Source organism: Synchiropus splendidus, chromosome 2 (assembly GCF_027744825.2).
Source record: "Synchiropus splendidus isolate RoL2022-P1 chromosome 2, RoL_Sspl_1.0, whole genome shotgun sequence".
In the NCBI taxonomy this organism is placed as follows: domain Eukaryota; kingdom Metazoa; phylum Chordata; class Actinopteri; order Syngnathiformes; family Callionymidae; genus Synchiropus; species Synchiropus splendidus.
Genome location: NC_071335.1, coordinates 27,722,403 through 27,740,334, shown reverse-complemented (window position 1 = coordinate 27,740,334; position 17,932 = coordinate 27,722,403). Strand labels below are relative to the sequence as shown.

At 42.5% G+C, this 17,932-nt stretch overlaps 4 protein-coding genes across 4 annotated transcripts; 3 read left to right on the top strand and 1 right to left on the bottom strand.

The window, feature by feature from the left end:
* The first annotated feature begins 116 nt into the window (after nucleotides 1-116).
* On the top strand, nucleotides 117-3,227 carry LOC128753597 (thymidine kinase, cytosolic-like). The gene is made up of 7 exons (XM_053855386.1): nucleotides 117-273; nucleotides 416-447; nucleotides 752-865; nucleotides 1,550-1,643; nucleotides 1,724-1,813; nucleotides 2,041-2,160; nucleotides 2,786-3,227. The coding sequence occupies exons 1-7, from the start codon at nucleotides 208-210 to the stop codon at nucleotides 2,960-2,962; spliced, it is 693 nt and encodes a 230-aa protein (XP_053711361.1). The 5' UTR covers nucleotides 117-207; the 3' UTR covers nucleotides 2,963-3,227.
* On the bottom strand, nucleotides 2,558-10,118 carry LOC128753596 (synaptogyrin-2-like). Its single transcript, XM_053855385.1, has 4 exons — nucleotides 9,795-10,118; nucleotides 6,654-6,891; nucleotides 6,109-6,245; nucleotides 2,558-4,923 (listed from the first exon to the last, which is right to left on the bottom strand). The coding sequence occupies exons 1-4, from the start codon at nucleotides 9,900-9,902 to the stop codon at nucleotides 4,663-4,665; spliced, it is 744 nt and encodes a 247-aa protein (XP_053711360.1). The 5' UTR covers nucleotides 9,903-10,118; the 3' UTR covers nucleotides 2,558-4,662.
* Nucleotides 10,119-15,571: 5,453 nt separating this feature from the next.
* On the top strand, nucleotides 15,572-15,977 carry LOC128753604 (histone H2A type 2-B). Its single transcript, XM_053855394.1, has one exon. It carries the CDS (start codon nucleotides 15,590-15,592, stop codon nucleotides 15,965-15,967), a length of 378 nt encoding a protein of 125 aa, XP_053711369.1. The 5' UTR covers nucleotides 15,572-15,589; the 3' UTR covers nucleotides 15,968-15,977.
* A 716-nt stretch (nucleotides 15,978-16,693) lies between these two features.
* LOC128753613 (histone H4) lies at nucleotides 16,694-17,662 on the top strand. Its single transcript, XM_053855404.1, has one exon. The coding sequence runs from the start codon at nucleotides 16,697-16,699 to the stop codon at nucleotides 17,006-17,008; it is 312 nt and encodes a 103-aa protein (XP_053711379.1). The 5' UTR covers nucleotides 16,694-16,696; the 3' UTR covers nucleotides 17,009-17,662.
* The last annotated feature ends 270 nt before the right edge of the window (nucleotides 17,663-17,932 follow it).

The window sequence follows — 17,932 nt, the reverse complement described above, 5'->3', positions numbered from 1 at the left end:
CAAATGAAATGGCCAATCAGAGGAGAGCTGTTCTAGCCAATCAGAGGACGAGGGTGGCGCTATCTCCCCCTACCGCCCTGGGATTCGCCAGTTCGCTGTCCGCGCGGCACTTCGAACACGACTGAGGACATCTTTGTTTTGCTCGATTCGGTTTTGTTTATTTTATTTATTTTAGCTATCGTCAACGCTATATACACTATTTTCACAATGGACTGCGTCGACTTTCCTCGGATTTTCCCTAACTCACCACGGAAATCGCGAGGACAAATTCAGGTTTGACGTTTATTCCTTTGTCGAAAGATGTCAAAAGTCGTAATATGTAACTTCTGGAAAAAATGTGAATACAATGCGTATTTTTACAAGTCATAAGCGATGCACGAGGACTTTGCCTAACGGTCTCTCGCTATTTCAACAGGTAATCTTTGGACCGATGTTTTCAGGCAAAAGGTAAGGTATTTGAGTCGTAATATGTTTTGTCACCGAGTTCCAACGCTCTCGTTTAAGTTTACGTCAGAATAAATGTCATTTATGTTAAATTAAAAGACAGATCCGCCAAAAGTTGGTCGTCCCGCCAAATGTTGCATTGTTTTACTTACTCCTCCCTTGTGGCAGTCACCATTTCCCTTCCCGCTACATCTTCAACCTTGGTTTCTTCACTTTTGTATCTCCGTCATGACTCACGCTTTCATTTGCAACCACTGTCATAGTCTCAGACACAATTATAATTGTATTTATGTTATTCAAATTGCAGCACTGAATTGATGAGAAGAGTACGCCGTTTCCAAATCGCCCAGTACTACTGCCTGGTCATCAAATATGCAAAAGATACTCGCTACTCTGACCATGGAATGGCCACACATGACAAGTAAGAGTCATTGTTCTTGGTTATCCAGACGATTTTTGATATGTGCCTGTTTCAGACTTGTCTGTCCTTCAAGAGTGAAGACAGAATGATATTGCATTTACATTCATAGTTCGGTTCAGCTGTTGCCATGTCAACAAAATTCAAATCCATCCAACTCACAGCCTATGCTGATAGAAATATTATGTGTGTGGTATTTAAGTGTGTCATCTGTTATAGGAAATGGTTTGTTATTAATGTTTATCGTTCAAATGTTTCCAAAGAGCAACTCGTTTCTCATTCATTAATGCTATAGTTATGGTAGAACTGTATTACATCGTGTATTTTTTTGCTGACAAGTAACGGTTAATGTGATTGTTATATCTCCACAGAAGACCGAATGTCTTTTCTACTGTACACAAACAGTAATGAAAATGAATTGCATGTTGAGAAACTTGTATAGCGTATAAAGGGTATAAGCCATGGCTCATTACAGAACTCTGTCAATATGTCTAAAATAAGCCCATTTTTAATGCCTACAAAGCTCATTTTTTCCATCAAGCTGTGACAAGTTAGTGTTGTTTACTCGAGTGCATGCTGACACCCAGTGGTGTGAAAACGAAACATATTTTTGTCTATGATCTGCAAGATAAGCCGATCATGTCACTGATGAAGGCGTATCACATCCTCCATCTGTCTGTTTCTCAGAAGCACCATGGAAGCCGTACCAGCCTGTTGTTTGGCTGAGGTGAGGCATCTGGCTCTACAGGCCTGTGTGATTGGAATTGATGAAGGGCAGTTTGTAAGTCAACATTTCACACAGTTTTTCCCCCTGTTGAGAAGTGCTTTTTGAATACCAACTACAACTTTGTGTGACTGCAGTTTCCAGACACAGTGGAGTTCTGTGAGGAGATGGCCAATTTGGGGAAGACGGTCATTGTTGCTGCATTGGATGGAACCTTCCAGAGAAAGGTGAACTGCTCTTACTCTGCTTCCTCACAATGACTCCTTGTGTTGTTCCAACACCAACGAGGACAGCACAGCAACTCACCCCAGACAAGGAGCTCAGTTTTTTAGGCAGCATGTCCAGCACGTTGCTCATTTCAACAACAGTCCATTCACTTCGGAGACAAAAGTCTCACTCTCATACCAATTATGCGAATAAACCTGCATTGTTTCTGTTTTGCCGATTCACGCAGCCATTCGGAAACATTCTGAACCTGGTTCCTCTGGCGGAGAGCGTGGTGAAGCTTCATGCTGTCTGCATGCAGTGTTACAAAGAAGCTGCATACACAAAGAGGATCGGTGCAGAGAAAGAGGTGAGAGCATCACAGCCATTTCCTTCGACAACAACATTGTTATAGCTGCCACAAGGCACATGGTTAAGTTCATATTTAGCTTGAGTCAGTCGCAACTTGACAAATCAAACTAAAAATTAAATTCACAGTTTGTAGGACTACAATGTTGCTTTTAACGTGGTCCCTCCTATGTACAAACACGATGACGGGGCCCTGGATGCACCTTCTGTGTTGTCACAAGTCTGGTAAAACCAACATGAATCGGAATTGGATGATGAGGTCAAATAAGCATCTTGGCCCTATTCATTCATTATTAAAGTGATATATATGGACACATCTTTTATTATATTAATATATAGGCTACTCTTCATGGAAATGCCCAAGAGTATAACATATTGCAGTAAAAAGGGTCTTCAACATGATGACAACTGTTTGATTACAGTAACAAAATTAGACGGCAACAGCAGAGATTCATATCGGTATATTCAATAGTTCATTTTTGGTTTCTTTATCACTCCATAAAGGGTGGGTCCAACAAAAAACCTGCACACCTGAATAAAGCACGTGCGCTGAGGACTCCTCTGGTTATTCAGTAGTCTGAGATGTGATGCTACAACACATATGTAAACATTCTGCCGCTCCACAGGTGGAAGTGATCGGTGGGGCTGACAAGTACCAGGCAGTGTGTCGACGCTGTTACGGAGGTCTCACGGTGAACAAGGAGAACCGGTCTCCCTTCAAGAATGAGACGCCGTCACAAAATCTTGTCAAGATTGTGGACTCCGGCATTCCCAGGAAGCTTTTCTCTTCCTTACAGCTCTAAGGACTAAAATCAGATTGTATGTTTTAGGTATTTTTATGTGGTGTTTTTAAGATTATGTTCGGGGCAATGATGTTGGAAAATGTCACCTGTTTTTATTTTTGCAAATTATTATTATTAATATTAATCGTTAACATTCCTGTTGTCGGTGTGTTAATGGAATATAGGACAATTGTATTAAACTAGGAACAATCATTTTGCAAAGGTGTTTTTGTTTAGTTGGCATTAACCTCAAGAAAATGTCATATCCTGAATTATTTTTGTGTCCCAATTTATTATGAATATAAATGCAAAACCATTGGTGTCTGCATTCTCATTCAATGCATTGTATTAGATCTATTTTCAATTGAATGACAGTGTGTTTTTGCCACAGTTTAAGACACATTTAAAGCAAGAAACTATGATTTAAGTTCAACAGGAGGGCCTTTGGTTTTATGTGTAGTTGCTATTAGATGCTATTTTCAGACTTTGAATCAGTAAAATGTACCATTCATTGGCAACTACTGAAGGGACTACGGTGTAACCTGAAACCCAACATGCCAACACGGACCGATATAACCTGTTTAAATCCTGGCAGGCGTCGATGCCCTGGTGTTTTGAAACGGAAAGTGTATCCTGCATGCTATATAAAACCTGTTGCTCCCTGAGGACCAGTGTATGTTCTGCAGGAGCATGGGCCAAATTATTTAGCCAGTTGTCAGCATTAAAAATCTAAAACCATAGAGCATTCAAGACTCGGGAGAGTCGGTTGGTTCATTTTGACTCGCTGTGGTTGCACGGCTTTTTAAAAACCATAATAAAATTCACTGACGAGACACTCACACACTTGTGTACAGGACCTTTCAGGACTGGGATGTCCACAGCACGTCTCTTACTGCAACCTCAACAGGACAGCACATGACTGCACTCTAACTGAGATCTGTTGCCAGGAACATAAGCACAAAGTGGTGTCGCAAAGGCCGAAATGAGATGTATAGTTTAATCAAAACGATTTTCTCTCAAGCATAACCCAACAATAACAACTGAAGTTGATCAGACAAGTCACTGAAGGAGCGCCTGAAACTGAAACATGTCGCTGGAGGGATGTCTGAAACAGTTGTGCTCATTCGCTGATAACTTTTGTTAATGAGTGACAGTGTTGAACGCGGGTCAGGATCCGTGGACAAACCCGCTCAGTATCTACACACCCTCCTGATCGCATCTTAATCTTGGTTGAAAGTGCAAGTCTGTTAGAGTCCTCAGCAAACTCAACATTCCAGTGTTACAGACATGGCTACACAAAACAAAACAGCATTTTAGAATCCAATTGACACATTCACAGGAAGTACATTTTGGCATCATGGCGATTGTTTAGTGTTGACAGGATAATAAATTTAAAAAAAGGACAAATTTAGAATGAATTCAGAGGATCTACACACATTCTCAGTTTGCAACAGAGAAACACTTTGTCCGACCATTTTCCACTTCGATTGATGCTGTTAAAAGCACTCATGTAAAGTCACACAGTTAACCCTTGACCTTTGGGTATAGTCTACCCATCTCCTTTGCAATCAGGCCAGTTGAGGTAAGATGTGTCTGTGCACGCTGGTCCAAAGCCCACTGCTCCATCACCAGCACTGATCCCTCCTGGGAGCTGAAACGCTGTGTGATTGCAATCGGAGCCTACAGACCCCCCCCCCCGGTCAACAAGGCCGCCCTTTGTGTCAGTAGGTGGGTGGCTGGTAGCTCATGTCTGGTTGAGGCTGGATGTTCGGGGTGAAGGCCGGCTGCTGCTTCAGGTCGGGGATAGCGCTGGGGTACGCAGAGTAGGTGGTGGGTGTGTAGGTAGTGGGGTTGTAGGAGGTCGGGGCGTACGTTGGTGGGTAGGGGGTGTGGGAGTCTGGCGGTGCCTCACTGTATGTCGGGAGGGTGTTGTCATCGACACCGCGGCGGAAGCGACACAAGGCTAAGTAGGTGAGGATTGCCTGCAGGAGAAGGACATGTCAAGATGGCCGCATCAACAGATAACTTTCACACACACATGGCTGTGGGCCGATCAGGAGGCAGACGTCTAGGTTAAGAACAAAAGTTTTGAGGATATTATTTCTCTCTACTCCAGATTTTTATAATGAGTCATTTGTTTGGGCACCAGTTAAGAAAGCGCTTATGGAACACAGGAGTCTGAGTAGCATCCACATTAGCTGTTACTATAGCGGTGATGCTAAATGCTCCTGTCAAAATCTTTGCTCCCCTAAGTGAGTGCCACAGGAATTTTCTCAGGTTTCAAATCTTCTCTGGCTTCCAGACACTTCTGCAGACGACTTATGACGTCACATTATTCCCTCCAATTGCTGCAACATTGCTGTTTGGAGCGTAATATGTACATGAAAAAGTAGCTAGAAGATTTAGCAGTTTGCTCACAGTGCTGCTTTTATAGTGGTGTCGGCGCGAAAGATACAAAGTCACCGGTGGAAGTAAATGTTAAATACTTCGTTGGTGTTTATCTTTATCATTTTATTTCTATCTTTTTTTCTGTTGTATATATATTGTACATAATGCTACGCTGATTTTTTCCTTTAAGTTTATCAAACACTTTCAAAACGTCTGAACGTACATAACATGTTTGCTAGCACTTGCGAGCACTGATGCGAGTAAGCTTAGCAGTTTGCTTGAGAATAGTCAGTCGTCGTCCAGTAGCTCCGCCGCCAGAGAATTTGAAACACCTGTACGACCAGCTCACTGGTTAGCATCTAATGCTAATTAGCGCCCAGAAGCCAACTCAACAACACATTCAAGAAGTTATCACTTAAATATCAATATGGCACACTTAAAATATGAATACAGAATTGCGTCATCAAATATTGCAACATTTCTGGCACCCCTTGTAACATATGGGCGTTGCTTAGCCGGAGTCCACCTAAGATCAAGTGCGTCTCAGTGGGTCAAGGAAAACAAGCGACGTGAGACGACGCCTTCTTCCTTTATTGCTTTCAAGTTCGTACACACACGTCCTGCACAACCTACACCCTGCAGCAGACTTAAATCTTTTACTGAGCAAAGGTCTGACGACAACTCAATGGTTTGCTGGTGCATTTTTACAGCTTTCTTTGCCTTCCTGCACAGCTGAACCTGATTCCTTTAAAAAAAAAAAAAGGAGCAGCAATGCTTACCCAGGTGGCGATAGAGAAGAAGGAGAAGGCTATGGTGGCCCGCGCGGCGTCCTCGGGGATCATGCGGGTATCAAGGGTGTGACTCCACTGATTGGCCAGCAGACAGAAGCAAACAAACCACAGGAAGGTCCACACTCCTTTAACAAAGATGGCTCAGTGGTTTAACGCTCTCGCGCTCACATGATCATCAGACTGTTCAAACAACTAGAGTTCTGGAGTCCTGTCAATACCTTTTATGAAATCAACACATCAGATAATGATTGCTCTGTTAATAATTAATTCCAGTTTCCTCCACAAACGATCTCTTGTGAGAACTCTCTCTCAGTCACAGCAGAATACAGCGATCGACTTCACTACTCATATGAATTGAACATCTTGATGAGTTCCAGTTGGTTTCGTGAAGTTACAGGAGTGAGACAAATGCTAATGTTAGTAGCTAACAGCTGCGCTAAGCAAAAGGTCAGTGTCAGGGCTGACATCGAGAATCAAACATTTCGTAAATCTGCTTGTATCAAGTGACAGACAACCCATCATGTCATCCTTACCCGAAAACCCCAAGTCTGCCATGACTGCAAACTTCCTCTGCTGTGCATTGCTTGCAAATGGCAGGTAAACATCCAAAGCCAAGAAGCCCACGCAGGCGAGGAAGGCGATCACCCCGATGCCGACGGCATAGTGGCACGCGGAGTCGTTCTGGTTGAAGATGCACTTGGCTTCCGGACTGTGTATAGGGTTGATGTAGCCCTCAGTGGTGATGCAGGCAAAGACCACCATGGCAAACAGCTGCAGAGACACACCACCATGAAGGTCAGACATGCCAGGGTTGATTTTTAACCACACATTCCATACAGCTCATTTCAAATGCAAACTAGTTTGACACAGCAGAGTAAAATCTATGTGAACCTTGTTTGTATCTGTACAGAATTAAGTCCTCGCATCATCGGCGCCAAATAAAAAATGTGGTATTTTCAGGGCAGTGAATTCTTGCTTAGTCGAGTCAATTGTGAGTCATGCTAAATATTCTACTTTTTGGATTTTGATTTCTCCATTTAGTTTTTAACAGAAATAAAATCACGTGGTCTTTAACATAGATCTTTGTGATGTGGGCACCTTCCCATCATGGAAGGTTCTGTGATCGACCTGTCGAACATGCACTAGTGCCACCTGAACTCGACCTGTACTGGCCTTCACTTCACTCCCTCAGACTGGTTTCTGTTCATCCACAACACTCACATATCTTTGTGCCTCCTGTGTTTGGTCTATTCTCTACACTATTTATCTATCTCATTTGCTTTTATGATTATGCTTCTCTGCCAGGAACAGCACGTCTGCAGGTTAGCAACTCCAAAATATGTAAACAGCAATAATGAACATGAATGTTTTAAACAATCTCATGAGTTATCAGGGAAGCAAATGAGAAGAAAACCTTTAAAAACCTTAAAAACAGACAAATCTAGGAGCAATTCACTGGAGCAGGTCATATATATATATATATATATATTTTTTTTTTTTTTTTCATAGCTTAGAATAAAAATAAATACTTCAGCGAGGGTAGGTTAGATTTCGCGATCTTTCAGAGGAGATAAGAATTTCTTATCAGGATGGCAGGCCACACAAACTACAGACAAAGTTCATGATACTCTTTTGTTCTTGGTGACTTTAGAGCAACCAATGAGACATAGATAGTCATCACCTAGCAAGCCGGTGAAGAGAACAATAAATAGGTTATACAAGCATGATTTATTTAATGGCACAAATGTCAACAACCAGAGGAAAATGTCATCTGCAAGATTGTACTTTTCTCAGTCACAACATAGAGAACCAAAGTAGTTAGCATGTTTGTGAAACAAGCTAACACTGTACATTCTTAACAGCAAAACCTGAGAAAAACAACTCACACGGACATGTTCAAAGTTGTATGAGTGAGTCATCCATCATTAACATAAGGTGAACAAAACCCAAGATTCAGAGCACAAATGTGAGACTACAAGAACCAATTTCCAGACATATTCGAGGTCCCATTTCCATAAGACCAAAAACTATTACAAATATTTGGCTGATTATTTGAAGTCCTGTTGCCTCGCTAAGGACGTAAAATACTTGAATTAAACCCAAATTTCCTGAGTTACAAATTTCTGAAAGCACCTTCTAATGCAGTTTGCAAGTGAGTCATTCACATATTTTGCATTCATTCCTGGTTTATATTTCATTTTTAAAGGCCCCTGAAATGAGCAGAAAGGATGCAGGTTCAACTATTTTTTTATTGGCGTGCAATATTTAATGGGTGTCCTCCAGACTCATATCTGCAGAAGGAAAATACCGATTTCAAATCTTAACTGGATTCTGACACTTTCTCATAAACAGCCTTGTTGACACTTGAAGCAGCCCACAGCTCTCCTGCTCATCAATTGTGCCAAACACAGCCCCTCCTCTTGACCAGCCCATGGCCTGCTACTGTCCGCTCTGGTTTCCCTCGAAACCATGTGACCCATTTCTGAGTGCAGCTGCCAACCATGTGACTGCAGAGATGCCACCGCTTCCCTAACAAGACTCCTAATGAGATCCGGGAGGAGGATAGAGAGGGCGACTGTTGCAGTGTCGGGGGGGCGAGCGGAGGATGACCAGGAACTCAGGCCGGAGATATGGATTTGAAACTATGGACTATAAATATATGGTGATCTGATGATCTACATGACGGGTCTAGTACGGAAGAAGACTTTGTGTGAGGGTGGGCTCCTCTAGTCTAAACTGATCTCACTCAAACTATGATAAACAAAAAGCTTGGTGCTCAACTGCACAAGGCAAAGTTCCAACCTAAAACAAGTGAAGCAAACGGCGTCTTGTTTTTCTCAAAACTACCATGGTATGTTTGGGTGTCCCGGCCACATTTCAAAGGACAGAATAGAAGTCACAGGTAAAGGTGTCATTTTACAGATTACACACGCTATCTCTGATCTACACTCAACAATTTAGGAACGCTGGTTTTATTTTGACACCACCACGTACTGAGAAACATGTCGTCATTTTGGGTGGAAAATCACCTCACACACTCCAGTGGCTGAAGTCCTTTTCACATAATTACTTGTTTTTTACCCCACTTTTTTTATTAGATTTTCTTCAAGATATAATAATACAAGAGCAATATAGATGGGAAAAGATTTTCTCCCCTAAAATAAAACAAAAAAAAAAACAAAATGAGGAAGAACAATAGTGATAATAGAAAAGACAGTAAAAAGCGTCACAATAACTTCTAAATTGAACGTGTTTGGGTATAAGTTTAACTTCAAGGTCAGGTAACTTCGCTTTGCCATGTTCGACCGACAGGTTTGGCGCTTCCAGATTTGCCAGCAACAGGTGGCGCACAAACACACCACGCAAATGTTGGTCAAGTCGAGACCAACTGAAGAGCAAGAACACCGTTCACTGCGCAGAAGAGTTGGCAGAAGTCGTGTATAGAATCAATCGTGACATGAGAGGAGAGTTTGTGGACAGGATTGTCACCAGCTGCCTGCAACATGACGCCCCGCGGGAGCAGCGGAGACCGTCCGGTTTAGAATGCGACTTAAGGGTGTAGGATTTGACCGGAGGAGAAGACAAATCCACACGGATATGTTCGATGAAAAGTCTGGGCTTGTCGTTTAAAAGTGAAAGCTCACAAACACGCACCACGGAGAGGCAGCACTCACCCAGCTGAGCAGCCGCACGATGGTCAGCGGTTGTCGGATAAACTTTTGGGCGTTAAAGCCTCCTCCCGCGAGGGGAGACCCGTAGGCAGTGGCGTCCGTCTCCTCCATGTTGCTCCGGCTCAGTGGATACTCCGGTTATTCAGTGACTATTGATAGCGAGATGTTATGTGGCGTGGGCGTAAGAGCGCCCCCTGCTGCTCGCTTGGCTGCACACGGCCCGAGGAGGAGCGGCGCTGTGTCGCTGCGTCACGGGGGCGGGGCCTTATCAGTGGGCGTGGTCTGTGCAGCGAGCCAGACCTCAGGCCACTCCTCATTGGCAACAAATAAAAGACTTCACAAAGCTAAACCGACTCACAAGTGAGTTTCATTTCACTATTCAGCAATGACGCTGTTTTTATGCCTTTATTATCATCCTTTAATCTTGTCACAAAGGACTACAGTTTGTCATACGTGGGGATTTTGCGTGTTATGCTAATATAAAATCAAACTTCATGGTTCTTTGGTACACAAACAAGCGCTGACAGTATTTGACACGTTCCCTGGGGCCCGTCAAATGGAATAAACTGCCATCAATATGGGATAAAGTAAATAAATTATACACACAACACACTTTAATTGAATGAATGAGCTCTTTACTTAAGTAAAAACCAACTGTAATACATAATCAAAATAGATTCAACACGACGCCTAACTGCCACCTATGTAATTTACATTTCACCCATGATGAAGGTGATATTTATATTTATTGTTTTGACTTTTTTTTATCACAATAATAACAAACAAGATTGAAAAAGAACACGTGAAACTACTCTGTTAGGTTTCCGGAGATGTGTCGTCCCCAGTTTTAGGCCACTCATGATCATCAGAAGCCTCATGCGCCTGAGGACGTCTCACACACACACACAAGGTCACGTTACAATAACTTTACCTGCTGGTGCAATAACCCATTTTAATCCAGTTTAATTTTCGTTTTTTATTTTATTTTTAATTTTATTTTTATGTGATTAGTATATATATTTTTTTATACCCTGTGTGATGCTCTTCCTGACTGCATGCCCTTTCTTGCCTCTATTGCTGCTGGAAATGTAAATTTCCTGCATGTATTCATCCCAAAGGGATCAATAAAGTCTAGTCCTAGTCTAAGTCATTGAATATAATGAAATTGCTCATTTGTACCATTGAAAAATTTATTTTATAAATTAGTTAATTTTCATGGTGAACTCACCCATTCCCCTGCTTTCCTTGAAACTATAGTGCATTTTCTGCTCAATAAAATATTTTTTTGTGAAATGAGAAAAACAGTTTTAATGCAACATTTAGTCTCCTTTGCTAATATTAGGAGTCAATGGATTAAAAAAACGTAATGTCGATTAATGACACTAGAGTTGAGTTAACTCATGATTATTGAGAAATTACTCACACATTTTTGTCACGTTCTGCACTCTGTGCTTATTCCTTGTCTGTTCCTCGTGCTTTTATTTTGTTAACCCCCTATAGTTTCCTTTTCCTGTATCTGATCCAGCTTAATGGCAGCGCAGCTGGAGCTCAACCCGTCATCAACTCCTCTGTGGATATCTTGGCGTGGGTTCCAGACTGCAAGCTGATCACTTTGTGTCATTTGGTAAATCTGAATTTTCTAGATTTCTTGCGCACGCTTGAAGTTCTCTTCAGCCGCTTCCTGAGTTTCGCTTTCTTCTCCTTGCTCCGCTTCTGTTTACATCTCAATTCTTTAGCCAGACCGCGTTTGAGCGTTCTTAAACTCACGTCTCATTTATCGATTGTGTAGATTTTTTTCCTTTGTGTGAGTTTGAGTGTTTCTCCTCCATGTAGCGCTTTTAGTTGATCTGGACCTCGTGAGTTATTATTTGAGCGTTTTTGTGTTCTCCCTAGTTTTGAAGGTTGACATTGATTCACCTCTCTTTTGTTACAGATTTTTCCCCAGTCCCACTGTGTATATCCCGGTTCGTGTTTTGACTCCGACACCTTCAGTTCCTGTCTTTGTTGTTTGTATAGTGATTTTTTTTTTAAATTAATTTAATATTGTGTCCGTGCCTTCTGTCAGCCTGCAATCATCTGCACCTGGGTCACTTGTTAGGCAAACATGACAATTTTGATCTATCATCAGCGCTACTAATAATTTAGGTTGCCAACCACAACTGTTTGTCAAAATATATGTGTATATATATATATATATATATATATATATATATATATGTATATGTGTGTGTGTGTATACTTGCATTGGTGACACTAATACAAATTTCTGAAACGACAAGTTCACCTCAACAGATCTGGTCTTTATGAGTTCGCCTTGATCTTCATTCAATATTTACACAAATTTCTGAATCAACTTCATCAAACTTGTCTTTGTTTCTTACAATGGAATAACAGAGTGAATAAAAAAAGTGGCACGAGAGTAACCCAACACAATTGAAATAGTGGTTTGTCATTCATCCAAATTGTACAGGAAATAACACATTTGTGCATCTATTGTCCCGTCTCTCCACCTTTGAACCAAGGAGGCTTTCTTCTTCCTTCTTCTTTGCGCTGTTCAGTGATTGTTTATTCCACTCACTTGTTCTCTTGCTTCCTCCCTGAAAGAAAACAAAAACTTACCGTAAATGAGGAAAAACTGTTTTAAGGATCCTCTGTACTCACGAAACACAACTCCACCAGAACCGCAGATCCAAGGTGTCGGTCCAGAGGAATCCTGAATGTGGCTTTCATGTCTTCCACACTGTCACTCGATTTTAGATGAGCCTCTTGAAAGAGTCGAAACGTGATGGGTGGCACCATTGTGACGTCAGAGCTGTTGGAGGTGAAGACTTTGGACGTGTTGAACTGGTTTGTCGCAACACGTGTTGTTTCTGCTGATTCTGAAAGCATCCATGACATTGTGCTGCGGGTCAAACTCACAAATGTGTGGCAACATTTAAACTCAGAGGGCACAGTTGACCATGCAGACCATCCAGACAAGTTGTTTCCAAGTCATTTTTTGAGTTTTGAAAAAAGTCATTTTTTTGGCATTTTGAGTCAGGGCCGCCCCTGTTGTCGTCTGGACTCAGAATCCTCCAGACTCTGCCCACATAGCTAAGGAACTTCTCCTCCAGTCGCTGGAACATAATCATGGAGAAGAAAGTCAGAGTATTGGAGGATCATCTCCAGAACCACACAGTCTAGAAACTTTGAAGTTGGATCCAGCTGAAGTGAGACTGAACTGAAGGAACCTCTCAGATGAGAACCTACTTGTTCATGTTCATATCTGCTGTGTGGAGTCCTCATGTGAGAGATGTTGCTGACCACTGGGAAGCTCTGACATCTGATTATCCACTCTGAGGAGAAGAGATGAAATCTGACATTCAATGGGCTCTCGTCATGAGGTTCTGAACATCAGTGTGAACACAATCTAACTAGAGGGTTCCTCCCAGACCTTCTGACAGAATCATCTGAAGAAACATGACTGACCACTACATGACCTCGCACTGTTGCACCTGTGTCACTCTGGACTGCAACCATGGACACGTCAAAGTATGAGGCTCAGAATTGTGGGTCTATCACCCACTGCTGGTGAGGTGAGTCACTGCATGTGGATTGAAGCGATTTTTAATGAGTGCAGGTGTGGACGTGGTCACTTTCCCGGTCAAAAGGAGACAGGTGGTGTCCGTGTGGACCTGAGACTCTCACTCCCTCTCACCTTGGACCTGAAGACTCTGCTCCTTTGAAGTTTGCCCATTTGATCATTGAGTCTTCACTCTTCAGAGACACATAGCCAGGTCTAGGTCCTTGTCCAGGCAATTCTGGCTGCACCTTAGATCTTCAACACATGAGTTGCAGTGAGAATGAGGATGGAGGACAAATTGAATCTGTGACATGGAGGTCACTGTTGAGGGTCCTCATCGCACCTGTGAGCTCTGGTCCAAGGTGGTCCAGAGGTGGGGCCTGCCTCCTCTCTGCCCTCAGTCTGAGCAGAGTCTCCTCCTTCACGCAAACACAACAGATCTCATGAGATTACCCAAGAAAATATCCTTCCATCTGCTCGTCCCTGATTAGCACAATAAATGATTAAATCATTTATTGTCATAAGTCACAATAAGTCATTAAATCCTGCATGTTTGTTTGCTGCCTTATTTCAGAATATTCCAATGAATTCATTTCCAACTCCAACTCCAATAAACTTTAAACGACAGATGCTGCTGAGCTCACTTCCGTTATATAATTTGGCCACAAGATGGCGCCACTCACAAAGTTTACCTCGGTCATTTATTTTGCTCACTGGTACAATTTCTCGGTTTACTCACATTATTTTTCTCGGAGAGGGCAACGGTCATTTCCTGTAATGATCGATGTTAGTATTCTTACTAGTACTGGTTCCATTGCTTCATAATAAACTTGCATCTCCATTCTTACTGTTGATCTCAGGTTCTTTGTTTGTGTGAGTAGTAACCTCTTTCTCCTCATCTGTTGAAGCTCTTAATTCAGGTGGTGTTTGAGAAGGTGATTGGTTCAAAGTGCGAATCTGGATGCGGTTCCGCCTGACCTGTCCCACATCCCGGCATTGTAGCCTGTTGGATAACAGTACTCCTCCTTTCCACAGACCTTTTAGAGTTGCTAGTTCTCGCTCCGCTTCCCCATTAGGGCGACTGGTCACATCCATCAATCTTTGAAGACTTATAAGCTATGTGAACCACTGTCTCCAATAAATGTGTATTTCAGAGCAGCAATGCCAGTGTTAGCACACGCAAGAGAGGTCTGCATTTTTGATATAATGTGAGAAATAATCCACCAAAAGAACAGATCTGTTCCCACTCTCTGCCAGGGTGGCTCTTTCACAGGAGTTGTAAGTTCCCTAAAGGGTGCTCGACTTTGTGAGTACATGACGGGTGCTGAGAGGTCACAGACTCATCTGGGGCCGGTGGGGTTTGACACACTAGTCCTGGCAAGCCCCCCTTCCCCCCAATCACTGGAACCTACCTGTCCATGTACAGTGTAATCATGCTATTATTAGAGCTATTATTAGAGCTACAAGTTGAAGAAGAACCGTGTGGACATGTGAATGACAGAAGTGTGAGATGAAGCACAGCATGCAGCCAGCTCTCCCCTCTCCATACTTTTTTCTTTCAGTTCTTAAAGCTAAGATTGTACAGCAATCTAAATGCATGGCTGGGAGCAGACTCATTTTTCCTCTGGGTTTAAGATAAACCTAAGCATTCTGGACTGGTTCATTTGTGTAGCCCTTAATATGATTTAAACGTAGAGTGGTAGCTCGCCCTTTGGGCTATTACCAAACCCAAACTCAGAATAGGAGGGAGATTTTACAAACACAATTGGATGATCAAACATGCTTATCTTATGCTTTACATACTTTACATACATTTACTTTGCATTTTCATGGTTCAGGATTTATGAATTAGATTAGACCTCCATTACTCTTCCCACAGCATTACGACAGGATACAAACATTAAAGTTATTAATGACAAACGGTAAAAACATTGACCAATAGAACATAAGATAGCGGTAGTGAACATCATAACAGAAGTATAATATTCTTTATTATGAAATGCCACAAAAACACAGCAATAATGTATACACGTCCAAAATGCTCAACAACCATTCAGTCCAGTCAAGAATCAACCACCGACCTGACAGCAGAATGGTGAGTAATCCTCTCCCCTGATTGGACAAGAGCATCGTTGACACTGTTAACCAATGAATGAGCAGCAAGATTTGCTTAAATACATGTCCAACAGCACTCGGTACTACTCACTTTCGAGTCATCAGTAGTGTGTACAGCAGGATGTCTGGAAGAGGAAAGGGTGCCGGAAAAGCGCGTGCTAAGGCCAAGTCGCGCTCCTCCAGAGCTGGACTCCAGTTCCCAGTCGGTCGTGTCCACAGGCTACTAAGGAAAGGCAACTATGCAGAGCGTGTCGGTGCTGGTGCTCCCGTCTATCTGGCGGCTGTGCTGGAGTATCTGACCGCTGAAATCCTGGAGCTGGCTGGAAACGCCGCCCGCGACAACAAGAAGACCAGGATCATCCCCCGCCACCTGCAGCTGGCTGTCCGCAACGACGAGGAGCTCAACAAGCTGCTCGGAGGAGTCACCATCGCTCAGGGTGGAGTGCTGCCCAACATCCAGGCGGTTCTGCTGCCCAAGAAGACCGAGAAGTCCAAATGAATGATCCTGACGTTCCCACAAACCAACGGCTCTTTTAAGAGCCACTCACATATGTCTACTGACTTTCATCCATATTAATGTAAAGCAATGATTTGGCACAAACGTCCACAACATTTGCAATCGCTGCCTGCCTAACAAAAATGTGTTAAATACTAAAGTACAGTTCTTTCTGTAATTTTTTTTTTACAACTTCGCTGAATGAATCCCTTCTAACTGGTAGGGTGTGACTCACAATGTGCGTATTTAAGTGTCCATACCTACTATATGGCCTGTTCTATCTTGGAGTATCAGTATCAGGTACTGTGTATGTTACTGAATTATAATCGCTCCACAGTGATCGATGGTGAGTAATATACAAAATACATTACTAAAGTAGATCACGTCAATGTGAAACGACAAACGGACTTTAAATTGTGTTAATTATGGATCTGCAGGTGATCAAAGCCATCACAAAGTATAATTATTGGGCGTTTCATGGGGAAAAATATGTTTAAACAGTTTAAAATAAATCTTTGGTCTGCCGCTCAATCTTGCCTGCATTGTGGCTCAGCACGCGCACAACACATCTAAATCCATAACGAGTCAATAGAAGTTAAACGGCCATTTGTTGATTTGTTTCGAATGATGTAATAGCTCGTTGTGTGGCTTCAATCACGTCCGTGATTTGGCTTTATATATGGCGGCAGCTCTGGCCAAGAGTACTTCGGTTTCAACGTTTGAACTGCAAACATGTCTGGCAGAGGGAAGGGCGGCAAAGGACTCGGAAAAGGAGGCGCCAAGCGTCACCGTAAGGTTCTCCGCGACAACATCCAGGGCATCACCAAGCCGGCGATCCGCCGTCTAGCTCGCCGTGGTGGAGTTAAGCGGATCTCCGGTCTGATCTACGAGGAGACCCGCGGAGTGCTCAAGGTGTTTCTGGAGAACGTGATCCGTGACGCCGTCACTTACACCGAGCACGCCAAGAGGAAGACCGTGACCGCCATGGACGTGGTCTACGCTCTCAAGAGGCAGGGCCGCACTCTGTACGGCTTCGGCGGTTAAACCAACGGTGAATCGTTCACAACCCAAAGGCTCTTTTAAGAGCCGCCCAAATCAATCAAAAGCTCTTATTTTCAATTAAAGGTGAAACTATCTTATGGAAGCAGCATTGAACTTGTGAAGCTCAAGGTTAGAAAGCAAGGTTTAACTGGGACTAGATGTGATTTGTCATGAAACATGGCACACAATGTGCTTTTTACGGATTAGATAAACACTTGGAAATGTGGAATTGGGTTGATTGGTATTAAACTGTCAAGACACAAACTGTAGACCTGAGATCTCCCCCAATCCACAAATATTTCTGCAGGTGGCTGTCTGTTCACAATGACCTTATACTTGCATATTTGAACATGAATCTATGGTATTCAGAGTTTCTCTGATCATCAGAATCAACTTCATCCCCTTAAAACACATGCTTTCTTGAGTTGTTGGAATTACTTGCTTGACTTCTTTCCTTTATTTTCCCAATCAATACAAGATGGTGCGAGCAGTGTCCCTAAATGTGGTTAAAAGCACCACGGCAGTTATCTGCACACGGGGGGCTAAGAGGTCAACCACCATTTTCTTTTTCCTGTCAGAAGCAATTTGATTTCAATACATAAATGTATTTTTTTTATACCATTTCACCCATTTTAAAATTGACTGATTTTCACAAACACATGATCCAAACATAACTGATTTTGTAATCTTGTTGAATTCATTATGTCTTTGAAGTTGGGTGGTTGTTCTTTTTATTATTATTACTCAATTCCCTACAATACAAACAGGTTATAAAACTGCTTCACAACATCTAATCACGTCAATCAACAAGAGACTCATAGTTAAATGTAAACTTTCTCAAGATGAAATCTGTAAGATGGGCATCTTAAAATTCCTGCATCAAACGTAACCATGACATTTTCACATTGTAAAATAGCAAACATTGCA